At 52.8% G+C, this 21,652-nt stretch overlaps 1 protein-coding gene across 1 annotated transcript in view; it reads left to right on the top strand.

The window, feature by feature from the left end:
- Positions 1-2,390: 2,390 nt before the first annotated feature.
- Positions 2,391-21,652, top strand: part of EXOC3L2 (exocyst complex component 3 like 2) — a 30,998-nt gene continuing 11,736 nt past the window's right edge. Inside the window, exons 1-8 of the mRNA XM_035285176.3 lie at positions 2,391-2,457; positions 7,663-8,201; positions 12,191-12,824; positions 15,080-15,191; positions 17,981-18,082; positions 18,182-18,282; positions 18,484-18,594; positions 21,042-21,177. Coding sequence (XP_035141067.1) covers positions 7,679-8,201; positions 12,191-12,824; positions 15,080-15,191; positions 17,981-18,082; positions 18,182-18,282; positions 18,484-18,594; positions 21,042-21,177 — 1,719 coding nt within the window. The 5' untranslated portion in view covers positions 2,391-2,457; positions 7,663-7,678. The remainder of the gene's footprint in view (positions 2,458-7,662; positions 8,202-12,190; positions 12,825-15,079; positions 15,192-17,980; positions 18,083-18,181; positions 18,283-18,483; positions 18,595-21,041; positions 21,178-21,652) is intronic.

Here is a 21,652-nt window from a genome sequence, read left to right as displayed (position 1 = left end):
TCAGGAGTTTGAGACCAGCCCGGGCAACATAGTGAGACCCTGTCTCTAAATTAAAATAATAAAAATAATTTTTAAAAAGGCGGGGTGAAGGCTGGACACGGTGGCTCACACCTGTAATCTCAGCACTCTGGGAAGCCAAGGTAAGCAGATCACGAAGTCAGGAGTTCAAGACCAGCCTGGCCAAGATGGTGAAAGCCCATCTCCACTAAAAATACAAAAATTAACCAGGTGCGGTGGCAGGCGCCTGTAATCACAGCTACTCGGGAGCCTGAGGCAGGAAGAATCAGTTGAACCCAGAAGGCGGAGGTTGCAGTAAGCTGAGATCACACTACTGCACTCCAGCCTGGGCAACAGAGTGAGACTCTCAAAAAAAAACCTGATTCCCACACCCAGCCACACCCAGCACCAGCTCCAGCCCCAGCCCTCACTTCACTTGGCATCTCCAACTCTAGCAGGAAGTCCATCCACAAACCCACCTCCAACCCTCAGCTTCAGTCTGTCCTCACCGATGCATTCACTTAAATCCATTTAAATCTTGACTACCGAGGGCCAGGCATGAAGTTAGGCTTATAAAGATGAACAGAATCAACAAAGTCAGCTTTGCTGAGTTGATCCGCAAGGAAGCCAGTGGCTGCATCTGGTAATTTCAGATTTGTGGAAGGTGTGATATAGAAATTGACAGGCTGGGCACCGTGGCTCACACCTGTAATCCCAGCACTTTGGGAAGGTGAGGCAAGAGGATAGCTTGAGGCCAGGAGATCAAGACCATCCTAAGGAACCTAGCAAGACTCCCATCTCTACAAAATAATAATAATAATAATACAAAAATGAGCTGGCTTGGTGGCACATACCTGTAGTCCCAGCTACTCAGGAGGCTGAGGTGGGAGGATCGCCTGAGCCTGGGAGATCCAGGCTGCAGTAAGCTATCAGTACGCCACTGCACTCCAGCCTGGGTGACAGAGCAAGACCCTGTCTCTGGAAAAAGAAAAAAAGCAAAAGAAATTGACAAATCAGAGTGACGCCTCTGCGAGACGGGACAGTGGAGAACAGAGGAAGAGACTGTGGAGCTGGAACTGGAATGAAAAGGAGAGACCTAGGGGGCGGGGCTTCCGAGCAAAGAGAACCACAGTTCCAAAGTCATGTCCAGCACCTCTCTCTGTAGGTCCCCGTCCCCAGCCAAAACTTTCCTCCTCCTGGTCTTCAGCCCATAGCAGGGAACTCTAGAGAGATGCAGGCCTGCCCCCCAGTTCTCACTCTTTTCTTTTTCTTTTTTGAGACAGAGTCTTGCTCAGTTGCCCAGGCTGGAGTGCAGTGGCATGATCTTGGCTCACTGCAACCTCCGCCTCCTGGGTTCAAGTGATTCTTTTGCCTCAGCCTCCCAAGTAGCTGGGACTACAGGCACACACCACCATGCCCGGCTAATTTTTGTATTTTTAGTAGCGACAGGGTTTTTACCATGTTGGTCAGGCTTGTGTATTTCTTTGAGACAGAGTCTAGCTCTGTCACCCAGGCTGGAGTGCAGTGGTGTGATCTTGACTCACCGCAACCTCTGCCTCCTGGGTTCAAGCAATTCTTCTGTCTCAGCCTCCCGAGTAGCAAGAATTATAGGCACATGCCACCATGCCTGGCTAATTTTTGTTTTCTGGTTTGTTTTGAGACAGAGTCTCACTCTGTCGCCCAGGCTGGAGTGCAGCGGTGCTATCTCAGCTCAATGCAACCTCTGCCTCCTGGGTTCAAGCGATTCTTCTGCCTCAGCCTCCTGAGTAGCTGGAATTACAGGCGCAAGCCACCACGCCTGGCTAATTTTTGTATTTTTTCATAGAGATGGGGTTTCACCATGTTGGTGAGGCTGGTCTCAAATTCCTGACCTTGTGATCTGCCCGCCTCAGCCTCCCAAAGTGCTGGGCTTACAGGCATGAGCCACTGCACCTGGCCTGTGTTTTTTGTAGAGGCAGGGTTTCACGATGTTGGTTCTTCAGTCTCGAACCCCTGACCTTGTGATCTACCTGCCTTGGCCTCGCAAGGTGTTGGGATTACAGGTGTGAGCCACCGCCCATTCCCCAGTTCTCATTCGAAGGCCTCAAGGCCTCCCAGTGCTGGAGAGCAGCTCTGGGCTGGTGTCCAGCGTGGACTGTCTTCCCGGGATGCCCAGGATGGTGTTGTCACCTTGGGAGGCGTGAAGAGCAGGCAGGTGGCGGATTCTGGCCTGGAGCGGGAGTGAGGGTGGGGGCCTGGCTGTGGGCCTCGGCCTTCCCAGTCCAACCGCAGCCTGGCCTAAAAGGGCAGACAGATAATGAGTCCTTCCCACCCCTGGCCCCAGGGAGGGAGGGGTTTCCTGACAGGAAATTGTCCTCCTCCGAGCCCCCCCTCCTCAGATCCAAGCTCTCAGCAGTCCTGGCTGAAGTAGCCTGGGGACAGGACAGCAGCAGGAAGAGAAGGACGGGCATGAGGACAGAGGTGAGTGTGCTGGGGACAGGGGGCAGGGGTCCCCCTCCCACCCGGAGCCCCTCTGGGAAAACAGGTGCCCTGAGCTGCACTGGACCAGAGCTGATGAGAACCTGTGCCTTGAACACAGCAGAGGCTGGGGGCAGAGAGAGAATCTGGGGCCTGATCCCCGGGGAGTGCCGGCGAGAAGGCAGAAAGGCAATGAGAACGGGAGGAAGGTGCAGGGGAGAATTTGGGGACTCACAGGCCCAGACAGGGTGCAAGGGAGCATTGGAGACCTTGGTGCCACCAAGGGAGAAGAGAGGTGATGGCATTGGGTCGAATGTCCTGCAATTCCGGGCAGGAAGACTGAGGCCAGGAAGGATCAAGTGTTTGCTCCATCCCAAAAGATGGGGGCCTGGAGATGGGAGATGGGAACCAGGTGGGGACTGAGATGGAGCAGGAGAAACCAGGTTGGAATTGGAGATGTGGATGAGCTTGCAGTGGGCTGGGCTGATGACAGGATTGTGTTTGGGGGCAAGGACTATATTGGGGGTGCATTTGGGGTTGGGCTGGGGACATGCCGTGCAGAAAGACAGTTCTTTAACGTAGATGCTGAGCACTGGAGGTGATAGATTCTGCAAACCGATGAGGTCAGGGCCACTACAGAGGGTTAGTGACTCTAGGGAAAAGGCTGGCAGCGAGGAAGGGGAGGAGGGGCCCAAAGAGGGAAGCTCTGGTGGCCAAGACATCCTGCGGGCCTGAGAGGCTGGGGGCTTGAGGGATGCCTCGGAAGTGAGTCAGGGGCTGGGCACTGGGAGGCAGACGGAGGGTTGGAGGGGCAGGATGTCAGCGCCACTTTGCAGAGGGGGGTGCTGGAGCCAGGAAGGGGAAAGACGTCGGAGCCAGTTTTGGGTAAATGTCGCAGCTGGGTTTGGGGATGTCGGATCCAGCGCGGAGGCAATATTGAAGCCAGGTGGGGGAATGAATGGCAGATGTTGTCTGGGCAAGGTTGACTTCCACTGGAGGGAAATTAGAACCTGAAATTGTGAAAGGGAGATGGAGAATGTTTTGGGGTGGAGGGGGAGATGATGGAGCCATTTTGGGATGAGGTTTGTGGATGCCAGTTTGGAGGATGAAAGAGAAATCGAGGCCGGGCACTGTGGCTCATGCCCGTAATCCCAGCACTTTGGGAGGCTGAAGCTGGTGGATCGATTCAGCTCACGAGTTGGAGACCAGTCTAGGCAACACGATGAAACCTTGTCTCTTCTAAAAATACAAAAATTAGCTGGGTGTGGTGACTTGCACCTGTAATCCCAGCTACTTGGGAAACTGAGGTAGGAGGATTGCTTGAGCTTGGGAGGCGGAGGTTGCAGTGAGCCGAGACTGAGCCAGTGCACTCCAACCTGGGCAACAGAGCGAGACTGTCTAAAACATAAAAGAGAATATGAGTGTGCAAAAATGTGTGTGCGGGGGGGTGTCTACTGCACACACAGCCATGGGGGCTCCAGCAAGGGGTTGTCATGGTTACAGCCTCCTGTTTCTAGGAACAGGAGGGTCTAGAAGCAGCAGCTCAGGGGTTGAAATGGGGTCTCCCATGGAAAGGGGTGGTCTTGGCACAGCGCGGTAGCTCACACCTGTAATCCCAGCACTTTGGGAAGCTGACATGGACAGATCACGAGGTCAGGTGTTCAAAACCAGCCTGGCCAACACGGTGAAACCCTGTCTCTACTAAAAATACAAAAATTAGCTGGGCGTACCCGTAATCCCAGCTACTCGGGAGGCTGAGGCAGGGGAATGGCTTGAACCTGGACCCGGGAGGTGGAGGTTGCAGTGAGCGAAGTTTGTGCCAGTGCACTCCAGCCTGGCCTACAGAGTGAGACTCCATCTCAAAAAAAAAAAAAAAAAGAAAAAGAAAAAGAAAAAAAAGCAGTGCTCTTACCCGCAGCCAGGGAACCCAGACCTTTTTCCCACCACCCTCTTCCCAAGCCTCCTATCTACCCTCACATGTCTGCAGAATCCTGACCCTGTCTCGACCTGCTCAGAACCCCTGTGCTGGTGACAAACTACGGGTCCAGCCGTAGGAGAAGAGTGAACATCTGACCCTTTATGCAATGCTGTGCTAGTCCAACATGGCACTTAAATGAACTGGAGCTATATGGCTAGCCATGGACAAATAAATCTCCCAACTTCATAATGAGAGCAAAAATATGTATGTATTTAAGACAGAGTCCTGCTCTGTCACCAGGCTGGAGTGCAGTGGCGTGATCTTGGCTCACTGCAACCTCCGCCTCCCGGGTTCAAGCCATTCCCCTGCCTCAGCCTCCCGAGTAGCTGGGACTACAGAGGGATGCCACCGTGCCCGGCTAATTTTTTGTATATTTTCAGTAAAGATGGGGTTTCATCATGTTGGCCAGGATAGTCTCGATGTCCTGACCTTGTGATCCACCTGCCTCAGCCTCCCAAAGTGCTGGGGTTACAGGCGTGAGCCACTTCGCCCGGCCAAAAAAAAATTTCTAAAGCAAGTTGCAAGACACATATAGTATGACACCATTTATAGAGAGTTTGAAACCACGTAAACCAGTGTATTATTTCTGGACACAAGTCTGTGGAGAATGGGATAAAAGTCTACTTGGACGGGTAGACAGCACATTCTGGATGCTGGATTCCTTAAGAGAGGGCCAGAGTGGGTGGGACCAGGAGAGGTGGCGGGAGGCGGCATGCATTTGTAATTCATTCTTTTTTTTTTTTTTGAGATGGAGTTTCGCTCTGTTGCCCAGGCTGGTGTGTGGTGGTGCAATCTCGGCTCACTACAGCCTCCACCTCCTGGGTTCAAGCGATTCTCCCACCTCAGCCTCCCAAGTAGCTAGGACTACAGGCGCACACCACCACACCCAGCTAATTGTTGTGTTTTTAGTAGAGACAGGGTTTCCCCATGTTTCCCAGCCTGGTCTTAAACTCCCGACCTCAGGTGATCTGCCTGCCTCAGCCTCCCAAAGTGCTGGGATTACAGGCATGAGCCACCGCACCCAGCTTTTTCTTTAAAACAAAAATCAGGCCAGTGTGCGGTGGTTCACGCCTATAATTCTAGCACTTCAGGAGACGGAGGAGGGAGGATTGCTTGAGGCCAGGAGCAGGAGGAGTTCCAGACCAGCCTGGGCAATATAGCATCATAGCACCATCTATAACAAAAAATTTAAAAATAAAATTAGCAGGGTGTCCCTCTTGCTTGGGAGGCTGAGGGGGCAGAATCGCTTGAGCCCAGGAGTTCGAGGCTGCAGCGAGCCGCGATCACACCACTGCACTCCAGCCTGGTTGACAGCAAGACCCTATCTCTACAGACAAAAGCAACAATAAAAACCGGAACGGAAAGAGCAAATGGTTGCATGAGATGTGGCTAGGATCGTAGGCACAGAGGTGTTTACTAAGCTTGTGTTCTGTACTTTTCTGAATGTTTGAAGTATTTCATTGCTTTAAAAAGCACCCATCTGTGGCTCTGCAGTGCCCTCCGGAGGAAGCCTGTCCCTTATCAAGGAGTTTAAAGCCCTATGTGGCCTACTCCCTTGTGACCCGTTCCAGCTTGACTCACCCTCCTCCTCCCCACCCAAGGAACGGTCTTGCCTCTTTCCTTCCTTCATTTCCTGTTTAGCACCCATTCCCTGAATGTCTGACCTGTGCTGGGAGCTGGGACATAGCGGTGACTGAGACAGCACCACTCCTGTCCTCCTGGGGTTTGTAGCCCAGTGAGGGACACAGATCTCTCCCTAGACAGGGATGACCCAGAGCAAGCAGGGGTGAGGTGTGGGAACCCAGGGGCTGTGGGAGCCTGAGGGTCAGGGAGGACTTCCTGGAGGAGGGGGCATGGGTGCCCTGAAATGACACTGAGTCCTAAAGTCCTGACTGGAGCAGGGAGAACAGGTGTCTACCGAGATGCTGAAACCTGGTGGCTCCTGGGGTAAGGAGGAGGCTATGGGACAGCACCAGTGAGGTGTGCAGCTGCCAGAGCGTGGTGGCTTATGCTTGAAATCCCAGCACTTTGGGAGGATCACCCGAGGTCAGGAGTTCAAAACCAGTCTGGCCAACATGGTGAGACCTGGTCTCTACTAAAAATACAAAACTTAGCCAAGTGTGGTGGTGCACACCTGTAGTCCTAGCTACTCCGGAGGCTGAGGCAGGAGAATTGCTTGAACCTGGGAGGCAGAGGTTGCAGTGAGCCAAGATCTTGCCACGGCACTCCAGCCTGGGTGATAGAGTGAGACTCCATTTTAAAAAAAAAGAATATTCCACATCATGAACATTGCTCTTTAGAGACAGGGCAGGGTTAGGGTAGGGAAAGGTTCTGAATGCGCAGGGGAGGCACCCAGGCACTGGAATCAGACAGGTCTGGGTGCAAATCCTGACTTTGTTCCTGAATCACTGTGCCTTCGCCTTTCTGAGCCTTGATTTCCTCATCAAAATGAGGACAATGAAAATCTCCACCATGGCCGGGCACCGTGGCTCATATCTGTAATCCCAGCACTTTGGGAGGCTGAGACAGGCAGATCACTTGAGTCCAGGAGTTGGAGATCAGCCTGGGCAACATAGCAAGACCTCTGTCTCTACTAAAAATATTAAAAATTAGCCAGGTGTAGTGTCATGCGCCTGTAATCCCGCTAATCAGGAGGCTGAGATGATTGCTTGAGCCCAGGAGGTAGAGGCTGCAGTGAGCTATGATCACACCACTGCACTCCAGCCTGGGCAACAGAGTGAGACCCTGTCTCAAATGAAAACAACAGGCTGGGCATGGTGGCTCATGCCTGTAATTCCAGCACTTTGGGAGGCTGAGGCGGGTAGATCACCTGAAGTCGGAAGTTTAAGACCAGCCTGACCAACATGGTGAAACCCTGTCTCTACTAAAAATACAAAATTAGCCAGGTGTGGTGGTGCGTGCCTGTAATCCCAGCTACTGGAGAGGCTGAGGCAGGAGAATTGCTTGAACTGGGAGGCAGAGGTTACAGTGAGCTGAGATCACATCATTGCACTCTAGCCTGGGCAACAAGAGCAAAACTGCGTCTCAAAAAAAAAAAAAAAAAACAACCAAAAATGTCCCCACCTCATAGGCTTGTGCAGATCAAGGGTTATTAAGTGTTCAGTCAAGTGTCTGATACGCTAACCCCAAAGTGCTCGGCACACACAAGCACCATCATCCACGCCGCCATTGCCATCAACATCGCCCATGGTCATCATTTTCTTCCCCAGGTCCCCACCTGTCAAAATGCCTATCCTGAAGAATCTAGGAGTGTCAGACCCTAAGTTGCCCCGGGCGGGAACCCTGCCCCTGAGGTCCTCTCGGAACCCCTTTGAAGAAGTTTCAGGGCTGGAGGAAGAGGAGGCCGGGGAGCCGGGGTCTCTCCCCAGTGGAGCATCTTGCCGCCGCCGTGCCACCCTGGAGAAGCTGGCAGGCCTGTCCCCCTTCCGGCTGGGCTGGGCCGCAGGCCGACGGGCAGGCAGCCCTGGAGATGCGCAGCCCCGCTCTTTCTTGGGCCGCGTGCTAGTACCAGGGTTACGCAGGAGCTCGGCAGATTTTGGCCTCCTGGCCCGGCTGCAGGGGATCCGAGCCCATGGCGATGAGGAGGCAGCAGGGGAGGCCGCCCGGAGACTGGCCTTCTTGAGACTGGGGCGTGGGTCCAAGCCCCAGCGTGCGTCCCTGGCTGAGAGGGTGGTGCCTGCAGGCGAGGCAGATCCAGAGCCCCCACCGAAGATCCCGGAGCCCCCAAAGATGAAGGAGCCATTGTCAGGTGAGTCTGGGCCCTCACCCAGTCCTGGGAGAATCCCAGTGCCCATGTCCTTCCCCAGCCCTGGTCGTCTCAGGCTTCATACTTACCCCATCCCAGCCGCCACCTGTGACTCCAACCCCCAAGTCACACGGCTAACGCGCATCTCCCAGCTCCATGATGGCTCCAGCCCACTACCACTTCCGTCCTAACCCCTGTCATCAGCCTTCCTCTTGAGCACCACCTGATCATACATGCTCACCCTCAATCTCTGCCGCCTCCACCTGCCGTCTGCAGCCCCACTCCTACATCTAATGCCACAAGAACCCCTGATTTTGGTCCCGTCTTTCCCCCTTCCCTCTCTATCCCCAATCTATTTATTTATTTTATTTTATTTTTATTTTTATTTTTTTGAGACAGAGTCTCACTTTGTTGCCCAGGCTGGAGTGCAATGGCACAATCTCGGCTTACTGAAAACGGCCTCTCCAGTTTAAGCAATTCTCCCACCTCGGCCTCACGAGTAGCTGGGATTACAGACACCTGCCATCATGTCTAGCTAATTTGTATTTTTTTTTAGAGACAGGGTTTCACCATGTTAACCAGGCTGGCCTCAAACTCCTGACCTCAAGTGACCTGCCTGCTTCATCCTCCCAAAGCACTGGGATGACAGGTGTAAGCCACAGTACCTGATCAATTTCTTTTTCTTTCTTTTTTTTTTTTTTTTTGAGACAGAGTCTCACTCTGTCACCAGGCTGGAGTGCAGTGGCTCAAACTAGGCTCACTGCAACCTCTCCCTCTTGGGTTCAAGTGATTCTCATGCCTCAGCCTCCCTAGTAGCTGGGATCACAGGCACATGCCACCATGCCTGGCTAATTTTTGTATTTTTAGTAGGTACCAGGTTTCACCATGTTGGCCAGGATGGTCTCGATCTCCTGACCTCGTGATCCTCCCTCCTTGGCCTCCTTGGCTCATTGTAGGCATGAGCCACCACACCTGGCCCAATTTCTTTTTATGAGGACACCATTCATACTCGGATTAGAGTCTACCTGTGAATTCATCTTAATTTAATTGCCTCGGTAAAGACCCTATTTCAAAATCAGTTGACATTCCGATGTATCGGGGTGAAGCCTTCACATAATTTTTTTTCTGGGGGGGACATAATTCAATCCCTAACACCACCCGGTCTTCATCCTCAGCCCCCATTCCTACTCCAAGCCCCAGTCTCTTCCTTAGTAATGCCTTTTATGTTCTCACCCCACACGTGTTCCAACCCCACCATCAATCTCTATCTAAGACACACCCAAAACCTTCTCCTACAGCTCACTCTTTTCTTCAAATCCCATCTGTTTTTGGAGACAGGGTCTCACTCTATCTCCCAGGCTGGAGGCTAGCCTGCAGGGGTGCAATCATGGCAGTCTGCGGCCCTGACCTCCTGGGCTCAAGCAATCCTCCTACCTTGGCCTCCTGAGTAGTTGGGACTACAGGCACACACCACCACATCTAGCTAATTTTTACATTTTTTAGAGAGATGGGGTCTCGCTGTGTTGCTCAGGTTGGTCTTGAACTCCTGGCCTCAAGCGATCCTCCTGCCTCAGCTTCCCAATGTGCTGGAATTACAGGTGTGAGCCACAGTTAATGTCATTGTCTATGTCCGACACCACGGCAACCCCCGACTGGCCCAGTCTCGTTTCCTGTCCCATTCTTCCCCATGTCCACCTTCAACCCTTTTTCACTCTTTTGGTCTCCTTTTAACCCCTAACCTCAGGCCCCTCTCACCCATTTCCCTCTGGCGACCTCCTTTTTATTTTTCTTTTGAGATGGAGCCTCACTCTGTCACCCAGGCTGGAGTCAATGGTGCAATCTCGGCTCACTGCAACCTCTGCTTCCCGGGTTCAAGCGATTCTCCTATCTCAGCCTTCCGAGTATCTGGAACTATAGACATGCACCACCACACCCAGCTAATAATATTTTTTTTTGCTTTTGTTTCTGTATTTATAGTAGAGACGGGGTTTTGCCATGTTGGCCAGGCTGGTCGCAAGCTCCTGACCTCGGGTGATTCACCCACCTTGACCTCCCAAAGTGCTGGGATTATAGGTGTGAGCCAACACGCCTGGCCAGCAACCTCCTTATTCAGCCCTATTCAAATACCTAGTCCTTTCTCAGCCCCAGTTTCTTTCTTTTCAGATGGTGTCTCACTCTGTCACTCAGGCTGGAGTGCAGTGGCTCCATCTCAGCTCACTGCAATCTTTGCCACCTGAGTTCAAACAATTCTCCTGCCTCAGCCTCCCAAGTAGCTGGGATTACAGGTTCCTGCCACCACGCCCAGATCATTTTTATGTTTTTAGTAGAGACAGGGTTTCACCATTTTGAACAGGCTGGTCTTGAACTCCTGACCTTGTGATCCACCTGCCTCAGCCTCCCAACGTGCTTGAACTACAGGCATGAGCCACTGAGCCCGGCCCCCATTTCAACTCCAACTCCAGAGCCAACCTCCTCTTCATCCCTAATCTATCTTCACCCCTATCCTGAGTCCCAACCCTAAACCTCTATCCCCAACCTGTGTCTTCAATTCCATCCACATCCCTTTTCTCAAGCCTAACTCACTTCCACAATTCATCTTGAAACTCACATCAATCTTGATGTCCTTTCCATCCTAGCTTTCACCTACACTCCCCTCCCCCACCTCTCCAACCCCACCCCTACCCAGACCCCACTGCCATCTTGCCTCCTTCCCCATTTCTGTCCAGACTCCCATCCCACCTCACACTAACCCTCAACTCCCGCATCCCAACCCCCACCTTCACTCCATCCTCACCTCCAGCCCCATCCTCATCCCTGTCCCAGTCCCCATCTTCATTCACCGCCATCCCCAACCCTGCCTTTATCTCTGCTCCCCGAGCCTGCACCCTGCTCTTAGCCCTGAGGCCTGAGCTGCTCCAGGGCTGGGGACCTCAGGAGCGACTGTTCTGTCCTCCGATGCCCTCCAGGTTCTGGCCGGAGGCTATTTCGGCCGCAGCTCCCAGGGGACTGGGAGGGCACTGGAGGGAGGTGAGGAGGGGGTGAATAGAGCCCCGCCTTCTGGAAACGGATGGGCAGAAATAGCGCTGGCCAGGAAATAGTTTCTCTGCCAGGGAGGAAGTGGAGGGGGTGGAGGTGTTGAGGGTAACCCTGGGCTGTCGGGACCCTCCTTCAGCCTCAGAGGCCTCCCAGCCCCACAACTCCCCTTTCTCGAGGCAGTCTGAACTCATCAGAGGGCCTGAACACCCCACAGCCATCCCCACCCCAAAAAGACCCCATCAATTGTCCCATATCCTCTCCCAATCTCCAACCCCCCCCCCACCCTGCCCTTCCTGCTCCCACTGGCTGCGTCCATCCCTGTCCCCCTTACCTGGCTCCTCTCTCGACCCTCCCACCTCCTCTTACCCCTCCTCCCATTTCTCTGCCCCCTAACCTCCCCAAATACTTTCCTCAGATAAATGCATTTTTCTTTTCTCTCTCTTTTAAGTTTTTTTTAAATTTATTTTTGAGATGGAGTCTCACTCAATATGATACCCAGGCTGGAGTGCAGTGGCGCGATCTGGGCTCACTGCAACCTCCTCCTCCCGGGTTAGAGAGATTCTCCTGCCTCAGCCTCCCGAGTAGCGGGGGCTACAGGTGCCCGTCACCACGCCTGGCTAATTTTTGTATTTTTAATAGACATAGGGTTTTGCCATGTTGGCCAGGCTGGTCTTGAACTCCTGACCTCAAATGATCCGCTGGCCTCGGCCACTGACAGTGCTGGGATTACAGGCGTGAGCCCCTCACCCTATCCCTTCCTCTACAGCCTTCACCCAACACCCTTCTTTCTCACTCTTCTCCAGGCTGTTTTCTGCTCCCACACATTCCTGCCTTCTGTAACCCTCTTCCCTCATCTCCTTTCCCTTCCTAAGCACCCCTACCTTCACCCCCGCGTCCGGCATTCCCCCCACCCCCACCCCATCGCTGACCTCCCGTCTCCCCTCCGCTCCCCGCAGTGCTGGAGATTCTGAGCCTGATCCAGCAGCGCGAGCTCGCGCGCGCCGACGAGCACATCCTGGAGCTGGAGGCCGAAGAGCTGGCATCGTCGGGGGGCGGCGCACCGCGGCCTCCTAAGGCCGAGGGCCCTGGCGGGGGCCGCCGGGCACGGGACGTCGCGCTGCTGTACGAGGCCCTGCAGCGCGAGTTGTGGGCGCTGGTGCGCGAGACGCTGGCGGGCCCCGGGCCGGGCGCGGGCGCCGGGGCGGGCGCGGTGGCGCAGCTGGGCCAGGTGCTGGTGCAGGAGGAGGCGGCCGATGGGCGTCGGGGGCCCGAGGCGGCTCGCAAGCTGCGCGCCCGCTGGGCCGAGGCCGTGGCGCGGGCGGCCCGGGAGCGCCTGGAGGCGGCGGCGCCCGGGGCGCCCGGGGGCCTGGCCGGGCAGCTGGAGGCGCTGCGGGCGCGGCTGCTGGAGGATATGGCTGTGGTGCGGGGCCGCCTGGCGCCCGCCTACCCCGCGGGCCTGGGAGCCTTCAGCGTCTACCTGCGCGGCTACCACGGGGCCCTGGCCGAGTGGCTGGGGGCCTCCGCCCGGCGGAGGCTGCCGCTGGCCGACCGCTACGCGCTGCTGCATTGGCACAACCAGGTATACCCCAGGTGAGCTGGACTCTGTTGCCCAAGATCGCGTGGAACCCCCAGCCCCACCCCGTAGCGCTGGCCTCTTCAGACCCTAAGGACCTTGGGACAGCTGACCCACCAGTACCTTAACACCATCGACCCGTCCAGTCGTCAGCACCGCTGACAGTGACAGTCCTAGAATCTTACTGCTACCCGGGATCTCGGTTCCAGCACCTTAGCACCATGGATCCTCCCAGTCCTGGAAGAGTCCGGCACCACTGTGGTCCGAGAACCTCAGTGCTCTGTCAACACTTACACTCTGGATGGTCTCACTGTCCACCCTTCCAGTCCCGGAATCTTAGCACTGTGGATTCCTCTAGTCCTAGAACGTTGGCTCCTAAAATCTCAGCACCATTCATTCTTCTAGACCTACGACCTTAGCATCATGGGCAGTTACACTCCTAGCAACTAAGTAACACTGATGCTTCCAGTCTTAGAATCCTGGCACTCCCACCCTTTCAGACCTAGAACCTACGGGCACCGCTGACTTCCAATTACGCAGTGTTAGCAGCATCGACAATTTCAGCTCTAGTAGCTCAGCACCGTGGACCCGCCAGATCTTGGCATCGTGACACTTACACTATTTCAGTGTTCAACCTTCCAGTCCGAGTTTTAGCACCGTTGACCATTCCTTCTTAGAACCACAGCCCCACTGACCCTTAACCTTAACATGATGCCGCTTAGAATTCCAGAATCCAGCACTGCTCTCTTTAGAGCCTAGGGGATTAGTGCTGTTGACGCTTCCAGTCTTAAAACTTTAGAATTTACGACTCCACCACAGAAGCTTAGTACCAATGAACTCTGGAATCCTAAGCCTTCACCTCATTCCCTCTTTCGGTCTTAGAACCTCGACGCTGTTGATCCTTCCAGTTTTAGGACTTTTTATTTATTTTGATACGGAGTCTTGCTCTGTCGCCCAGGCTGGAGTGCGGTGCTATGATATCTGCTCACTGCAGCCTCCACCTCCCACGTTCAAGCAATTCTCCTGCCTCAGCCTCCCGAGTAGCTGGGATTACAGGTGCCCGCCACTATGCCCGGCTAATCTTTGTATTTTTAGTAGAGATGGAGTTTCACCATATCAGTCAGGCTGGTCTTGAACTCCTAACCTCAGGTGATCCAGTCTGTCTCAGCCTCCCAAAGTGCTGGGATTATATGTGTGATCCACCACACTGACCTGATTTTTTGTATTTTTAGCAGAGGCGGGGTTTTACCATGTTGGCCACGCTGGTCTCAAACTCCTAATCTCAAGTGATCCAGCCACCTTCGCCTCCCAAAGTGCTGGGATTACAGCCACCATGTTTTAGAACTTTAGGCCCAGTTTTAGGACTTCAGTGCTGTTTGCCCCTTAAATTCTTTAAAGGTTGAGACTAGAACCTCAGGACCATGGTCCGTCCCAGCCCTGGAATCTGATTACTGTTGAGCCTTTTTGTCCTAAAACACCCATTCTTGTGGCTGGAGGATGGAATATGGAGATTAGCTACCCCCAGGTCACCTGTCTACCCCAAGAAAAGGGAGTTAGCCACATCCAAGCTACACGTTGGACAGTGAAGGGGGTGGGTGGTTCCCACAACAAAATCAGTATGCTGTCACCAGAAGACTGGGAAGGCAGCAGATACTTCCATCAACCACATAGCTCCCATTTGGGAATGTATGTCGATCACACTCTCAGGTTATCTGTAAGGGATGGAGGCAGGACAGGGAGTCCGGAAAGCTTCCTGAAGTGGTGGGAACTGAGTTTGGTCCAATTTGTAGAGAGATGGTGTTTATAATTGAGAGGATGCCATGAGCCCAAGTCTGGGGTGTGTGGGGGTGGTTACTAATGATATCACATAGCTCCAGGCATGTAAGGGAGTAGAAGGCAGAGAGTGAGGGCTGGACTGGGGAAGCCTCCAAGGCCAGGTAAGGCAGCAGGGCCTTGGAGCAGAGGTGCAAGGGAGCTTCTGCCTGGTGAAACCGATCATGGGCGGAGCCTTGCGTGTCAGATCTTCAAGCTTGGACTTGACCCCTAAATATCATGCCCAGACACCATCCATCAGGGAGCTGACTCAGAGAGCTCGAGCCGGGGGAGCAACAATTCCAAAGACTTCCTTTGAGGGATGAGCAGAGCTGACTTAGAGAGAGGAAGGGTGGGTGTGGCCAAGGGTCATAAGCAGTGGGTAGGAGGGCATGGGGAAGAGTCCGACTGCCCAGCCCCACTTCTCACAGACCTCCTTGTCTCTCACCCCCACCCCCAGGGAAGTCCTAGGGCTGGTGGACATAGCCGCCCTGGAGAATGGGGAGCTGGGGCCCCTTCTGTCCCCCGGCACCCTGCGGTGTTTGGAGGATGAATGTGTCACAGATGTTAAGGTACCTGGGACTTTGCATTTTGGGAGTGGGAAGTGCTGTGGAGGGAGGGAGGGGGGTCACAGTGGGCTTAGGGGGGCTGTCCCCTCCCCATTTCACTCTTTCCATCTACCTTTTCCCTTTGTGAAATTCTGAGTTCTGTCCATATGCCATAGACACAAAGGCTGCCTGTACAGAGACACTTGGTAAAGGTTCAGTGTATCTGAACACTTCAAACCTTAGAGTATGAGAAAGTTAGTCACAGAACTGCAGCTCCCAGGCCCAAAGACTCACCGAAATATGGCATCAGATATATATATATATTTTTTGAGACAGAGTCTCACTCTGTCACTTAGGCTGGAGTGCAATGGTGCAATCTCGGCTCACTGCAACCTCTGCCTCCCAGGTTCAAGCAATTCTCCTGCCTTAGCCTCCCAAGTAGCTGGGATTACAGGTGTGTGCCACCACGGCAGGCTAACTTTTGTATTTTTAGTAGGGACAGGGTTTCACCATATTGGCCAGGCTGGTCTCGAACTCCTGACCTTGTGATCCTCTTGCCTTGGCCTCCCAAAGTGCTGGAATTACAGCCATGAGCCACTGCGCTCAGCCGATTTTTTTTTTTTTTTTTTTTTTGAGGCAGGGTCTCCCTCTGTTGCCCAGGCTGAAGTGTAGTGGCTCACTGCAGCCTTGACCTCCTGGACTCAAGTGATCCTCCTGCCTCAGCCTCTCCAGTAGCTGGGACCACAGGCACGTGCCATCATGCCTGACTGACAAAGATCTTCACATATAAGCAGGGCTGGTAATAAATGTGGTTAATTACCGGACCTGTACAGGCACTGCTGAGCAGAATGGCCCAGCCATGCACGCCCTGCCTGGCTCCAGTGGTTTTGCTGTCTCAATGCCAGCCCTACTTCCAGCCACAGAAGTCAATCAATGCTGCTCAAGAGGCTAGAACCATCGAAAAGAAGTCTGGATCCTCAAACTCATCGAATTGAAGAGAACTTTTTTTTTTAATTAGAGCTGTTGTGGCTCATGCCTGTAAGCCCAGCACTTTGGGAGGCTGAGGCAGGTGGATCACGAGGTCAGGGGTTCAAGACTAGCCTGGCCAACACAGTGAAACCCCGTCTCTACTAAAATACAAAAAGTTAGCCAGGCGTGGTGGCACACGCTTATAGTCTCAGCTACTCAGGAGGCTGAGGCAGGGGAATTGCTTCAACCCAGGAGGTGGAGGTTGCAGTGAGCTGAGATAGTGCCACTGCACTCTAGCCTGGCCACAAAGCAAGACTGCAGAGACTGTACCTTGCTGTTTTGCCCAGGCTGGTCTCAAAATCCCGGCCTCAAGCGATCCTCTAGCCTTAGCCTTCCAAAGTGCTAGGAGTACAGGCATGAGCCACCTCAGCCGAAAAACAACACATTTGATCAGAGAATCAGAGACGTGAAAACCTTTGCATCCCAGCCTCTGGAGTTCTTGAAACACAGAATCTGAGAATCCTAAACTAACTGTTAGGCAGAACCTGAGAACAGAGTCTTAGAACCAAAAAGCAATAAAGCATAGACCCTTGGCTGGGTGCTATGGCTCACACCTGTAATCCCAGCACTTTGGGAGGTTGAGGTGGGAGGATCGCTTGAGGCCAGGTGTTCAAGACCAGCCTGGACAACATCGCAAGACTCTCTGTTTTAAACATTTAAAAAGTTGGCTGGGTTTGGTGGCACGTGCCTGTACTCTCAGCTACTCAGGAATCTGAGGCAGGAGAAGTGAGTCCAGGAGTGTGAGACTGCAGTAAGCCATGACGGCCTGGGGGACAGAGCAAGATGCTGTCTCTAAAGAAAAAACAATATTTAATGTATATGATATTCAATACATATCATAATATGTAATAGGATTTATATTAAATATAAACATTAAATATATATTGTTCATAGAAACATTAATATATGAATATGTGTATTTATAGTATATTATTTATAATACACATTATTAATTTATATTTAATATTTACGTCAATACAGATTTCCAGTATATGTTTTGTGTACTATAATATATATGTAATATATCATATTACATATCATCTTACATACATAACACATATTAATATAATAATACATTAACTATTAAGGTAATACACATTATATAGTATATACTAACATGTAATATATAAATATATTACATAACATAATGATATTTAATAGATAAATATATTTTTATATTAATTATACACACCCAGGCACAGATACACTTAAGTCCTTGGCTATTAGATGGAGGAAGCTTAAAACCACAGACTTTTATTCTATTTATTTTTGGTTTTGAGAAGGAGTTCACTCTGTTGCCCAGGCTGGAGTGTAGTGGCGCACGATCCCCACTCGCTGCCACCTTGAACTCCCAAGTTCAAGCAGTTCTCTGGTCTCAGCCTCCCGAGTAGCTGGGATTACAGGCGAGCACCACCATACCCTAATTTTTGTATTTTTAGTAGAGACAGGGTTTCACCACGTTGGCCAGTCTGGTCTGGAATTGCTGACCTCAGGTGATCCGCCCACCTCAGCCTCCCAAAGTGCTGGCATTACAGGCGTGAGCTACCTCTCCCAGCCAAACCACAGACTTTTAATATAAAGTTTCAAACCACAGACTTAGGCGTGGGAAGGGCTCAGGGAGTTTTCTGGCTCTGCCTCCCTCCCCAGCATCACCTTGACAAGCTCACAGGTAGAATCCAGAACTGCTTGGGGCTAAGGGCTAGGGGATGGTGGTGGAGAAAGAGATAGAAAAAGACCCCCAGGCAGCTCCCAGCTCCTGCCTGTCTCTCGTGTCTCCACTCCAGGCTCAGACCCGGGCCGCTCTTCTCCGCGTGCTGCAGGAGGATGAGGAGCACTGGGGGAGCCTGGAGGACCAGCCCAGTAGCCTGGCCCAGGATGTGTGTGAGGTAGGAGGTGGGAGGAGGCCGTGGGATGGGCTGGACGATGCAGGCATGGGAAAGTGGGACCTCGCCCCCTTCTCACTGCTTATCCCTTGGACCTCGCAGCTGCTGGAAGAACACACAGAGCGAGCGCCCCGCATCAGCCAGGAATTTGGGGAGCGGATGGCCCACTGCTGCCTGGGGGGGCTGGCAGAGTTCCTGCAGAGGTATGGGGGCCTGGGGTCCTGGGTTAGCTCTGGTGGGGCTGGGCATTGGGACCTGGGATCCAACAGAGGGAAGAGAGATGAGAGGGAGTCACCTGAGGACAAGTAGAGTGCCACCACAGGGATGGTGGCTTTGGCAGGCTGGGTGCCCAGCAAGGAACCCTGACCCAGCAGCGCGCTGTCTGTCCCCTTTCCTCCCACCAGCTTCCAGCAGCGCGTGGAGCGATTCCACGAGAACCCAGCAGTTCGGGAGCTGCTACCTGACACCTATATCAGCAAGACCATTGCCCTGGTCAACTGCGGCCCCCCTCTGAGGTGAGGGCACCCATGGTATGATGGAGGGAGGACCAGTCCAAGGTGGCAGCTGCCCTGGGGTGCTGAGAGCCTGGGTGGGGATTGCAGAATTGATTCAGGGGAGCCTGAGCATGGAACCTTAGAAGCATAAAATCTGGGAGTCCTTGAAACAACCACAGCACCACAAAGCATCCGAATACTGGAGTGTTTGAATTAAAGAAACCTAGACGCTGGATTCAAGACTCTAAGAATTATATATATATATACATATATATATATTATATTATATAATTATATATAAATATATATTATATAATTATATATGTAATATTATATAATTATATATATAAATATATATAATATATATGATTATATATATTATATATGATTATATATATATTATATAATTATATATAAATATATATATTTGCTTTTTTATCTTTTTGTATTACTTTAATTTAGAGAGAGAGAGAGAGAGAGAGAGAGAGAGATATGGGGGTTAGCCAGTCGTGGTGGCTCATACCTGTAGTCCTAGCACTTTGGGAGGCCCAAAGTGTATCTGAGGTCAGGAGTTCAAAGACCAGCCTGGTCAACATGGTGAAACCCCATCTCTAAAAAAATACAAAAATTAGCTGTGCCTATAATCCCAGCTACTTGGGAGGCTGAGGCATGAGAACTGCTTGAACCCAGGAGGTGGAGGTTGCAGTGAGCTGAGATCATGCCATTGCACACCAGCCTGGGCGAAAAAGTAAGACTCTGTCTCAAAAAAAAAGAAAGAAAAAGAGAAAAAAAGAGATGGGGGGGGGTCTCTCTATGCTGCCCAGGCTTGTCTCCCACTCCTGGGCTCAAGCGATCTGCCTGCCTCAGCCTCCCAAAGTGCTGGGATTACAAGCCTGGCTGGATGTTTAAACTTTTTATAGAGATGGGTTTTCACTATGTTGGCCAGGCTGGTCTCAGACTCCAGGCTCAAGCGATGCTCCTGCCTTGGCCTCCTAAAATGCCGCGTTACAAGCGTGAGCCACCGCGCCTGGTCATTATCATTTTCTTTCATTAGCAGCCTGTGTTCTCCCGTTAGTGATGGAGAATAGCCTGGTCCGAGCACTTTCTACTCAATCACAAACACTGGGCCCTTGACCCAGCAGATAGATCCTCTCAGAGCGCACCCTTCAGAGGCCAAAGGCTCATGGGAGATGACATGTGTCCAAGGTTCCTCCCTGGAAAATATGGAACCAACTGTCCATCCTTCAGGGGCCAACTAAATACTCGACGGAACAGCTAAGCAGTGGGATCCAGCTCAGATGTTAAAAAAGAGCGTGGGAACGCCTCGTGCGCTAACAGAAAGGTCTCCAAGCTGCTGCAGAAGGGCAGAAGTGGGTTCACTATTCTATCACTCATATTACAAATAATAATAACAAATGACCAGGACAGGATGCGGTGGCTCACGCCTGTGATCCCAGCACTTTGGGAGGCCAAGGTGGGTGGATCTTTTGAGGCCAGGAGTTCGAGACTAGACTGGCCAAAGGGTGAAGGCCAATCTCTACTAAAAATACAACAGTTAGCCAGGTGTGGTGGCAGGTACCTGTAGTCCCAGTACTCAGGAGACTGAGGCAGAAGAATCGCTTCAACATGGGATGTGGAGGTTGCAGTGAGCCAAGATGGTGCCACTGCACTCCAACCTGGGCAACAGAGCGAGACCCCATTTAAAATAAAATAAAAATAAAAGTCAGGCTGAGATTAGGCCACTGCACACCAGCCTGCATGACAGAGCAAGACCCTGTCCAAAAGAAAAAGAAAAAAAAAAAAAAAAAAAACAGCTGGGCACAGTGGCTCACACCTGTAATCCCAGCACTTTGGGAGGTGGAGGCGGGTGGATGACCTGAGATTGGGAGCTGGAGACCATCCTGACCAACATGGAGAACCTACTAAAATACTAAAATACCAAGTTAGCTGTGCGTGGTGGCTTATGCCTGTAATCCCAGCCACTCGGGAGGCTGAGGCAGGAGAATCATGAACCCAGGAGGCGGAGGTTGTGGTGAGCCGAGATCTCACCATTGCACTCCAGCCTGGGCAACAAGAGCAAAACTCCATCTCAGAACAAACCAACCGACAAACAAAAAGAGCTAAGGGTAGAATCTCAGAGTTGTAGACTGTTAACCACAGACTTAGAATGGAGGCCTCCCTGCTCTCACCCAGAAAGCACCGAGAACCTGAAACCGGAAGACCCAGAGAGACCCTCTTCCCTCCTCCAGTATACCCTAGACCTCCTAGCCATCACCCCTCAGCCCCACAACATCCATGAGTCCCTGCCATCCCCAGATACTTCCAACCTGTCAAGTATCTCTGACCTTCCCCAGCCCCCCATCTGACCTGTCACCCCTTGCCCCTCTGCTCCACCCAATAGGAGACAGGTCTAGGCATTGGGCTGAGATGTTGGGGTCCCTCACTTTTGGCTCTGTTGATCCCGGCAGAGCTCTGGCCGAGCGCCTGGCCCGGGTGGGGCCCCCAGAAAGTGAGCCGGCCCGGGAAGCATCTGCCAGTGCTCTGGACCACGTGACCCGGCTCTGCCACCGTGTCCTGGCTGACCTGCTGTTCCAGGAGCTACAGGTGAGTGAGGTGGGAGGCCGGGGGTGGGGCCCATGCCAGGACAGGGAAGCGCAAACCCCCCTCCTCCAGTTCCCTTTAGCTCATGACTCAGTGTTTGCGAAGCAGACGGGGCGGGGCGCGGGGGGTGGTGGTGGTGGCTAGGGCCATGCCTGGGCTGTCGGTGGGGTGGAGAGGGTACAGGAAGGAAGACGTGGGAGGACGTGACGGGGGAGAGAACACAGGGCCATCAGCAGGAGGGGCTTGAGGTTTGGGTGGAGCTCCCCTCACTAAGGTTCCCCAAATCCTTGCTCAGTCTCTCCTAGACCCCAGAACCCCACACCCCCATCCCTGGGCCCTTGTGCCATCCTATAGGGGCTCGGCGCAAAGGCGGGTGAGTGAACGTGGTGGGGGGTGGGAGCACTGAGGAGGGAGTCTGCAGGGGGACTGTGTTCCTGGCCATAACACAGCTCAGTCCATGTTACACCGCGGACCCCTC

The sequence above is a fragment of the Callithrix jacchus genome, chromosome 22 (assembly GCF_049354715.1).
Source record: "Callithrix jacchus isolate 240 chromosome 22, calJac240_pri, whole genome shotgun sequence".
NCBI classification, from domain to species: domain Eukaryota; kingdom Metazoa; phylum Chordata; class Mammalia; order Primates; family Cebidae; genus Callithrix; species Callithrix jacchus.
Note: the sequence above shows the minus strand (reverse complement) of the source record. Positions and strands in the feature narration are given on the sequence as shown.